Source organism: Triplophysa dalaica, chromosome 19, assembly GCF_015846415.1.
Source record: "Triplophysa dalaica isolate WHDGS20190420 chromosome 19, ASM1584641v1, whole genome shotgun sequence".
In the NCBI taxonomy this organism is placed as follows: Eukaryota; Metazoa; Chordata; class Actinopteri; order Cypriniformes; family Nemacheilidae; genus Triplophysa; species Triplophysa dalaica.
Window position 1 is genome coordinate 1,044,039 of NC_079560.1, and position 10,962 is coordinate 1,055,000.

At 36.5% G+C, this 10,962-nt stretch overlaps 1 protein-coding gene across 1 annotated transcript; it reads right to left on the bottom strand.

The window, feature by feature from the left end:
* Positions 1-4,964: 4,964 nt before the first annotated feature.
* Positions 4,965-9,507, bottom strand: LOC130408178 (E3 ubiquitin-protein ligase TRIM39-like). Its single transcript, XM_056731659.1, has 7 exons — positions 9,118-9,507; positions 6,811-6,906; positions 6,503-6,733; positions 6,390-6,412; positions 6,194-6,312; positions 5,204-5,494; positions 4,965-5,155 (listed from the first exon to the last, which is right to left on the bottom strand). The coding sequence occupies exons 1-7, from the start codon at positions 9,505-9,507 to the stop codon at positions 4,965-4,967; spliced, it is 1,341 nt and encodes a 446-aa protein (XP_056587637.1).
* Positions 9,508-10,962: the final 1,455 nt, after the last annotated feature.

Below are 10,962 nucleotides of genomic sequence, written 5' to 3' on the forward strand. Positions count from 1 at the left end.
AAGGGAAAAGAGAACATGCTCATCCTGCAAGACTCCAACGGTCATCACCTCCATCAAAGACGACTGTCTCCAGAACCGTGAAGAAGTTTTGGTGTCCCACCTCCCGGTCTAGATTAAATCTTCTGAGAGAAGATGTGCTTGACGCACCAACACACATCATACTCCAAACCAGAACCAACGACCTCACCGGTAGAATAACAGACGTCACTGAAGCTCTGCCAGAGATACTTTATAGAGCCTGCAGGATCTACCACAACGCTAAAGTCATCTTCTCAACCCTTCCGCCCCGCTGAGACATTCCACAAAACATCATTAACCAAATTGCACGAGAGATAGCAGAAGTCAGTGCCCAACGTCTCCATCGCAAACCATCAGCACATCACTCGTGATCATCTATACAGTCACATCCACATTCATTTACCTATTTATTTTTCATTATTTATATGATACACATGTATATTATTTCTTGATTTACTTTAATATTGCCTATTATCTGCGCAATGTAAAGGGAGTGAGAAATCATACATTATTTCTGCTAAAAAAACAATAACATAATGCAGAGGTGGGGGACTCGAGTGATTTGACTCGGGTCTGACTCGAGTCACAATTTTCAGGACTTGCGACTTCTTGATTGAAGTAAGAGAATTACTTGACTTTGATTTGAGAGCAAGTGACTTGAGACTTGACTTAAAGTGGAAGACTCGACAATGACTTGAACTTTTAGTAAAGTAAAATAAAGTAATACAATTCCTTTTAAAAATAAGGATTGTGACTCGGCAGCACTAATTAACGCATGTGCCTTTAACGCCTGCACAACTCAAACCCCACCAAACATGTCAGACAACAGTCGAGCTCCACAAATATTCACATTTATAAGGACTTTGAACTGGACCCTGCCAATAAAAAAAGATTTGTCAGATGCAACGCAAGAATATCTGACACGATAACCACAATGTCAAATCTTAACCGACATTTCAAGAACCACGTAAGTTAAGAAAGTATTTTTTATAGTCAATGTAATAAAACGATTACAAATGTAATGAATTAATCGTTTATGGTTGTCATAGTTTGAAATTTTATCATGGATCATCACTGATAGGCCTACCTACGTCTCATCTCATATAGATTTGTTGGGGAATTTGTCTATAACAGTGGCGTAGCCCGAATTTTAATGTTGGGGGACATTTTAAAATAAAGAAGCTTCTCTATATTACATGTGAGCTATTCTATATATTAAATGTGTGCATTTTCAAGTGTTTTAGTGGACTGAGTGTGGAAGCTGAATAGCAGCTCGCTTATACTGCATGACTGGATGACATGGACGCGCCGGTGCGCTCAGTAGGGGAAAGTGGGGTGAGTTGTGCCAGTTTTTACTCAACGTGACTTTAAAGCCAGGCCATGACCGTAATGCCTTCAACTTAAGAATGTACATGTATTTCAGGATGTGGTGCACCCCTTAGAACAGTAACTTTGAATCTGAAATAAATTGTTTAAGAAATATAGCTTTTGGGGAAAAAGTGGTCTTGCGGCACAACTTGACCCTGATGCGGGGTAAGTTGTGCCTTTGGGGAGAATACGCAGGGGTAAATTGTGCCAGAGATTTCTGAAGTAAAACAGAACATTTTAATGTTATGAACTATAGTGCTATATGAAATCAAGACAAATTCAATACAACATTTCTCATTTAAGGTTTATTTAGATATTGTCACCCTATTAACTCTATTAACAAACACCGATGAGGTATGGACGTCTAGGTGGTCTGGATCTGGCCTACTACTTAGCATCCCACTTCTCAATGCTGCAGGGGAATATAAACTTCTGCTTCCTTCTGGCAGTGCCACAGAGTTTATGGGGTGTGGGAAGTTTCTTGAGCACATCACCTCTAGGGATGACTCTATCATTTTCTTTAAATGTAAAGATGGGCTTTTCCATCAACAGACTTCTTTCAACTTTGCCTTAGAAACTTTGCACTGATTTCTCTACCCTCAACCTTCTCCACCAATCCAACGTAGTTATAGGATTTGGTTTTACCTGCAAAGCTCACAATCACAAAGTCACCAGCAGACAGATCCTTGTCACCATCATCATCCTCATCATTCTGGACATCTGAACTCTCATAATCAGTGGTGTCGTTAAGTGGAATGGAGATCTCACTCTCTTCTGAGCTACTGTAGACAGTCACTTTTTTGGGGGGTTTGGTTGGTTTGGACACTTTCAGAGCCCCTCTCCTCTTATTTTCGTTCATTTTTCTGTTTTTCAGCCCTTTTATTTTCTCTGTTGTGTGTATTCTGCAGGTCATCCTCTGCTTCATCGTCAGTGGTGTCATCAAGTGGAAGGCCCATGGCGGTTTCTTCTGAGATACTGTGCCCAACCTTTTTCTTTATGATTTTGGTTTGATTTGACCCTTTTAGAACCCATTTCTTCTGCCTTTCATTCTTTTTATGTTCCTTTTCAGCCTTTTTATCTTGTTTTTCATAAGTGGGGGCTTCTTATTTATCTCGCGAGAGTTGGCAACTATGGTCTCGTGTCCTCCGGCAGTCTGCTGAGCTCCAGAAGATGAAGATGCGTCTCAGTTCCAAGGCTGCGTCCTCTGGAGGATGTATTTGTCACTGACATACGTCAATAATAAGGTTTATTATTTCAGAAAGGCAACCGTAACATTTCAAGGAAGGAAAGAAACTACAATTTTCATACAATTTTTTCATTTATAATGTTGTGAGACGCTGAAATGAGACACATGTGGTGAACAAATGTGTTTTTCACGGGAAGGTTTTGTTGTGAGCACCTGAAAGTGACTTTCTGTCTGTGATGCAACAGCGATCTCTTCTGGTAGATTAATAATAACATCCTCATATGATCTTAATCTCTCCACCAGAGACTTTTCAAATGTGTTCACAATGATTTAAAGATATTACATCAGTCACTTATCTCTGCTGTCTGATGAGTTTACTAGAGGAACACATGATAGTCTTCAGAGTTCTTCATGAACAGAGACTTTCTCTGACAAATAACAGAAGATTAGAGATTATTTTAAAGGTGAAGAACATCAAATGACACTGAAATTAGATTTTTCACAACAGTATTTGAATGTTAACTGCTTTTAAAGTTGAGCAAATAAATACATCTGATGTGTGAAAAGCTTCAATGTTTTCATTTGAATGCTGTTGAAATCAGCTATAAGCTTTAGTTAGATTACATACATTTATTCTCTCTAAACTCAATAATAAAGTCAATTACTAACTAGATGCATTTTTGCTGATCTATGAGATTCATGTTTGTCCAGACGCTGTTTACTATCTTGAGCGCCAAAATCAATAATTATTCATCAATAATACAGACTGGTACTATTTCACTTTATTCTGTTTTTATTTTATTTTGCACGTTTTTGTAGAAATGTTTGAACCATTTAGTGAAATATCAGGAGTATATTTGTTATGTTTACTCCTCAGAGACCAGAGCAATATTTGATTCTTCTCTTGAGATTCTGTCATCAGACCCAGACCAACTCACATCACCACATAGTAATGAAAACATTAAGAATTTACAGAAATTACAATGAAAAGAAACATTCTCTTACCTTCATATTAATCTTTAAAGGTTTGTGTTTTAAAGAAACTTGTGTTGTTTCGCAGACAATCAATTTAACCTTTTATTAACTTCTGCTGTGTTTGAATTTACTGTTAAGATCATCAGAGGAGAAATGTCACAGTTAACATTAAACAATGGATAAACTCCTTCAGTAAACTTGTGTGTGAAAGTGTGTCGATGTGTGTGTTAGTGAGAGGATCAGAGAAGGACAGTTTTCACAATCCAGCTCACCTCTGATTCTCTCAACTTTCTCTTTCACTGAGAGATCAAGAACTGTTTCTGATGTAATTCTATGGAATACAGAATCCCTCACAAGCGTATCAGACCCTAAACTAAGAAAAGTGTTGAGCATGTACAGACTCAGTGATCACGAGCTCACTGTAGAGACGGGCAGACACAGACACACATGGACACCAAGAGAAGAGCGACTGTGTCCACACTGCACACACAATCAAGTGGAAACAGAGCTGCACTTTCTCCTCTCTGTCCCAACTACAGACACATCAGAGAAACATTCTTCCACCAGTTTACAAACTTACACAAAGACTTGAACCAGTTTCAACAAAACATCTCAAACATACTGAGAGAAAAGTCAAGAAGCTCAAACCTCCTGACACGAAACAACACATGAATCATAGAATTATGTTTGTGTGTGTGTGTGTGTGTGTGTTGTGTTGTGTTGTGTTGCTCACATATCTTCACATCCACAGCAGATCCTTTTAAAATATCTGTCAGAAATATGAACAATCATAAAAAAGTAAAATATGAAGATAATATTCATCAGATGATTATGTGTTCTGCAGGTTACATGTGAACTATAAGCACAATAAGTTTGACAGTCTTGTCTTCCTGATTCTCTGTCTAGGTGGGAGGAGTTTATTCACAGACACACCTGATGATTCTAACCAATGAGATTTATTGTGTTCAACTGAAATGACTTTAGATTGACTTTCATGCTTAAGTTAGACTACATGAATTTACTAGAGAATAAATGAGAGAATAACTTTGTAATACCAGATAACTTTGATTGACAATAAAACAAAACAAATTTTTATTAGAGACATGTGATTCATGGCAGAAAAATATAAAGTATCATGAAAAAAAACTGAATTGTGATTTTAAACATACAATTGTGTTGCAACAGAAAGAAAATCATTCATAGATTCAATATCATCTGTATGTTAGAAACTGGAAAAGAGGCTTTAAATAAAATCATGTCACATTGTCATTTGCTTCATAAAAACAAACAATTCTTCTCAAAAATTAATCTGTAATATTGATGTCACATAAAGACAGTTTTCTTGTTTCAATCCAGATGAGTTCATGACGATTATTACACATAAAATGTGATATTTTACTGAAATCTGTTGTGTTTGTTACTGATGTGATTTTACTGATAAGATCATCAGAGGAGAAATGTTACAGTAATTATAAAACAATGGATAAAGTCCTTCAGTAAACTTGTGTGTGAAAGTGTGTATGTGTGTGTTAGTGAGAGGATCAGAGAATGACAGTTTTCCTCCGTCACAATCCAGCTCAACTCTGATTCTCTCAACTTTCTCTTTCACTGAGAGATCAAGAACTGTTTCTGCTGTAATGACTGCAGCATATTTACCAGAGTAATAACACACACACCAGACTCCAGTCCACCAGAATATGTCATTCTTTCTCTGAGCAGATTCTGTCATCACACCCAGACGCCAGCGTGTGTTATCTCCAACCTGAACATCCCAGCAGTGAATCCCTGAACTAAAACTCTCTGAACCCAAAACACAATTATACACATCAAATCTCTCTGGATCATCAGGAATCAGATCTGCTGCATCTTCAGAGAATCTCACACTGATCAGATCATCAGACACGAGGAGATTACAGTGAGATGTGTTTGGATCTAAAGTCACTGGAGCTAAAGAGAGAGAGAGAGAGAGAGAGAGAGAGACTTTGACTTTTAACACACTTTATTATAACGTTTTCTTGAAAACAGGTATTAAATTATCCCCTAGACAAAGTGCAACATATTGTCAAGGAAAAGTAAAATAACATTAAAATAAAAAAAAAACTAAAAAAAAAAAACTAAAAAAAAAAAAAAAAATATGCAAGATAAATGGATCCCAGCATCACACATATCACCAGTTAAACAATGTATCCCATCTTCAACGAGAGACAATAACGCTCCATTTGTACACCATTTGAACTCAAATTCAAGAATGTTCTCTGTCATTTGAAAAAATCTATGTTCTACTCTAACTCTGGATTCAACTAGAGCAGTGAATAGTTGAAGAACATTGCAATTTCGCCCTTCAGCAGCCAGCCTGCAAGACTTCCATACGGCTAGCTTGGCTTGGCCAATTACAAAATTGGCCACAGTACTCTGTTGTTTGTACGTTTTTGAGTATTTAGAGCCATAAACAAAAAGTGTCCTGTTAAAAAGAAAACCCAATTGCCTAAGAATTCTTTCCAGCAATGTAAACAGGGAATCCAATCTAGTACATTCAGTAAAAGCATGGTAAACTGTTTCTGTATATTTCATTTCTCTTCACACAACATCTGGTTCTGTTTACAGTTAAAGATTTTCTTCAATCAACATAATTCTTTGTGTACTCACTGTATTGAACATTGTCCTTCATCTTGTGTATGACAGTAAACTTCAGGTTGCTGAGATGTTTTGCTACATTGATCATCATTCCTGAGATGTTCTCTGGATCTGACGCTCCACACTGAACTCTGGAAGAACATTCAGGAGTCATTCTGACATTCTGCCCAGACTTTACATTCACAATCACAGCAAACACAACACAAACCTCTTCAGTGTGCTCTTCAAGTTCTGTTGAGACACAAACACATGATTGACAAGATTGACATGATTGACATGATTGAAGATGAGTCTCATATATTGGAGTGAAGATTGAAGCACCTGTAGGAATGAAACATCTTCAGCTGTCATCTGCTCCTCTACACCTCTGATTGTGTGTGAAAGAGATGAAATGTCTCTGTTGATCTTCTCAATCTTCTCCTTCATCATCTGACTCTTCTGCTCGTCTTCCTCTCTCAGTGCTCTTATTCTGGCTGATTCTTCATCATGTAGAAGCTGGTGAAGTTCCTCAAACTCTTCATGAATCTGCGTCTCTGTGCGGCGACTCTGAATCTGAGAAACACAGAATGACTCAATCAGCTCTCCATCAATATATACATTTACAAAAGAACATGATGATTCATTCAAACCTTTATATGATCTGCTGTTTTATCACAATTCTGTTTAAACCTCGTAAATATTCTCAGTTTCTCCTGTAAGGGTTTTAATGCAATTCTGAGTTTCTCCTGAAAGAAAACAACAGGTTATTATGAATAATTATTTTGTATATTTTTAACTTAACAATTTTTAATAGTGTATGTTGCCACAGAGTGTTATGATGTTACAGTTGTTATTGTTACAAATGTAATGTTATTGTTACTTATTACAGTGCTCGTTGGACTGCTTGATTCTGATTGGCCAGTCGAGACATTTGCAGGTTCGTTATTCCCGGAGTCGTTTTAAAACAGAGTAATGACAGTCACATAGACGTCTGTTGGATGAATGGAATACGGAAGTAACTCATGTATAGTCTTCTTTGTGGTGAATTTACCTTCAATCATTGATTATTTATTGATAAATTACTTCTGCATTTTATGTGAGTGTCTTCAAACAATTTATCATTGGTATGTACGGATGATCATAGAAGCACAAGAAACAGATGAATGCATGCATACTGTAAATGTATTGCAAATATTGCATCAGACAAAATTTTATTATAATTGTAATCAACATTGTAATCAGTGCATATATTGTTTTGTAATTTAGTAAAATTTGTTGGAAATACAGCTGCCTCCACTGTCTCACCCGCTGAAATCCATTCAAACAGACTGATGCTGTGTTCCCAACAGACAGGAATGAAGTGTTAATCGCGGGTGATTTACATATTAAATTTATGCAAAGACGCGATAGGACATCATGCGGTGCGATTCACGTGAACAAGGTGGCGTGGATTGAGCGTTTCAGGCGTTTGACGTTGAAATTAGATTTATTAGATTTATTAATTTTTGATCGCTTCAGTCCCCTTTAAAAACTAATTTGAAACGGCGGCGCGATGCGTCAAGTTTCGGCTCCTCCCCTGATCTAAGTCTGCATGGATTCAGCGCGTTATTCAATCAGAAGGGGCGCCGAGCGGAGCGAACATCAGGGAGTACAAGGTGTGTGTGTGTGTGTGTGTGTGTGTGTGTGTGTGTGTGTGTGTGTGTGCATTTATTGATAGATTGCTATGATATGACATCTGCATCGGTGCAGTTCTTGTAATTGCAGTTTACATAATGTTACTGTACCAATACACGGTTCGGTTTCTCATCCAATACCTGTACGTCTTATCTGCGTTCACCTTCAGCCCTTATGTGTGATAGTGTTTTTTCTTCCGACGTAAATGAAGCGATTAACACCCATGAAAATATACTTTAGAAAACAATCATGATTTATTTTAATTTACTTTAAAAATTTTAAAACATATTATTGTGCATCTCGGCACTACATTATGCTATGCAGCCATGCACAAAAAAGGTTAAATACACACATCATTGTCTGAAAGCAACAAATGGCACAGAGAGAGAAATATCATGTGGAGTTATTTTGTTTTGCTTTATTAAATACATTTTTGTATTAAGTAATAATGAATCATTAGTGTATCATCATACATTAGAGTAAGAGTAGAGTAAAGGGATTTGTGTTTTATTTTAAGTAATTGATTTATAGATGTGGCAAATTGATTGATTGTTACTTTTAATGAAAAGTGTGTACTTGTGTTTGTACAGTGAATAATGAATCAGGAAGTCATCATTGTAAATAAAATCTACATTCCCAACTCAAATTTTCTAGTTACTGGTCACATCTAAATGTTTCAAAATTTTTTTACAGTGTTTTATATGGCTCAGTCAGTACTCCTACTCCCATATATGAAATACAGGGAATACAATGAAATAGTGGATAGCAATAAGGACAGTAGTATACAACCCTACCCTAATAGTCAAATTATATTTTTTGAATCATACCCTCATTGGGGGCTGAGACCCCCTAAAAAGAAAATCCTAGAATCGCCCCTGGATATAACTAATAATAGAATGCAGTGAATCAATTGACAATTTTTCTTACAAATGTAATATAAATTTGTCATATATGACATTTAAGTAACAAATGATTAAACAAAATTGTCTGTTCGTGACATTTGAACGTTTTTTTGTAGCTTGAAACCGAGAAAACGGATTTTCCTCGCGGAGGGTCACATTTCATATGCAGTTTTTTTTCTCGTGTGTCAAGTATTCGTGTAATAAGAGGGATAATGTACAAGCAGCCGTCTGTTATCGCAAAATAATCCCCTTGATTGTGACACAAGACATTCCGCTTCACGTCCTGATCACACTGTCGGTGCACTTACTTATTTGTCACTCTGAAAATGTTTATCAGTATTTTTATTGTGAGGAAATGTTTTAAATATTATTGATCTTTACCTTATTCTCGTCGACAGCTTCATCAACAGGACAGAATTTGTGTTTGTTGTGTGTTCTGGAGTCTCGACACACGACACACACGGGCTGTTGATCATCCAGACAGAAGAGTTTGAGTTTCTCATTGTGAAGATGACAGACTGATGAAGATCTCTTACTTCTCTCCTGTAAGAAACTCAAACACAGATTCTTCAAAACCAGATTCACTGGAGGATTATTTTTTGAAGATCTTCTTCTACAAACTGGACATTCTTGAGCTCCTTTACTTTCCCAGAATCTGTGAATACAGTCTTTACAGACACTGTGACTACAGGACAACAAAACAGGATCTTTAAAAATCTCACAGCACACAGGACAAGATAAATCCTCCTCAGAAAATCTTTTAGACGTCATTCTCTCTGAGTGAAATGTCACAATCCTTCTTCAGTTTCAATTCAGAAAAGTAATAATCCAGTTTAATCTCATATATTAAAATATACAAATATCTTCACATCCACAGCAAGGACTTCAGAATCTGTGCATTAAAAATATTCATTTCATTTTCAACATTATCATCAAATGATCGACTGTTCTTATTCAACTGAGTAACAGGTTTGTGATGATCTCAGTTTCCTGATTCTCTGTGTAAGTGGGAGGAGTTTATTCACAGACACGCCCCCTGATTCTAACCAATGAGATTTATTGTGTTACACTGAAATGACTTTAGATTGACTTTTAATTGCACGCTTTAGATAAACTACATGAATTTGTTGTCTTAGCTCGAGAATACATTTGTTATAGAGATTAAATATGTGATACAAAATTACCAACTATAGCTTTTATGGAATCATAGAAACAAATATTCATCAATCATGATGTTTTTAAAGATTATATTTTATTCAAGGAAACTTATAAAGTATCATGAATAAACAAGACATGTGATTTTAAAACTGTATTACACACGACTGTACAACAGAACAAAGAGAAAATCATTGAGAGATTGAACATCATCTGCATGTTAGAAACTGAACAAGAAGCTTTAAATAAAATCATGTCAGTTAGTAAATGTTGATATGAAACAGTCGAGTAGAAAACAAACAGAAAGATCAGAAGCTGGAGGTGTTTATGTCCTGCAGTCCTTCAGTAAACTCTTGTGTTGTGTTTGTAAGTGAACATCAGATATTTCACATTTCTTCTGATCCACATCAAGATGATCTTTGACATTCATGTTTGTCAAGATACTGTTTAATATCTTCAGGCCACAACAATAATTCTGAAACATAAATATTATGCAGTTTTACTGCTCCTTTGCGGTTAGGAAACATAATTTCATAAGTTCACACAAATCACAACCTGTTGAATCCTCGATAAAAGGTCTCAAAACTTTAAGGCAGATATACGTTTTTCAGATGTAAGTTTCAATAAATAACTTTCTTGTGACTAAAGTATGTTGTAACCAACACCTATACATACAGGTCGTTGTGAAATGACAATATACCAGAACAGTTTGCAATAATACCAAAATGTGCGGAAAGAATATATTTGTCGATACATGTTAATGTGAATGTGTGTTGTTCTGGCGCAATATGGCTGCAAGGCATCATTCAGGTGGATGTTTCGATGTCAATTGATTTGAGTCTCTAGAAAAGCGCTTCATAAATATGATGAATTATTAAAGTCAAGTTCCATTCCATTCCATTTTCTACCGCTTATCCGAACTACCTCGGGTCACGGGGAGCCTGCGCCTATCTCAGGAGTCATCGGGCATCAAGGCAGGATACACCCTGGATGTAGTGCCAACCCATCGCAGGGCACACACACTCACTCATTCACTCACACACTACGGACAATTTTTTCCAGAGATGCCAA

What these genes read in the sequence shown, in the direction of transcription:
- LOC130408178 (XM_056731659.1), bottom strand. Translation starts at nt 9,507, where the DNA reads ATGACGTCTAAAAGATTTTCTGAGGAGGATTTATCTTGTCCTGTGTGC. An exon ending in AAGCTGTCGACGAGAATAAG is followed by an intron (nt 6,907 to 9,117) that starts GTAAAGATCAAT and finishes GTTTTCTTTCAG; the next exon opens with GAGAAACTCAGAATTGCATT. An exon ending in GAAGGACAATGTTCAATACA is followed by an intron (nt 5,495 to 6,193) that starts GTGAGTACACAA and finishes CTCTCTCTTTAG; the next exon opens with CTCCAGTGACTTTAGATCCA.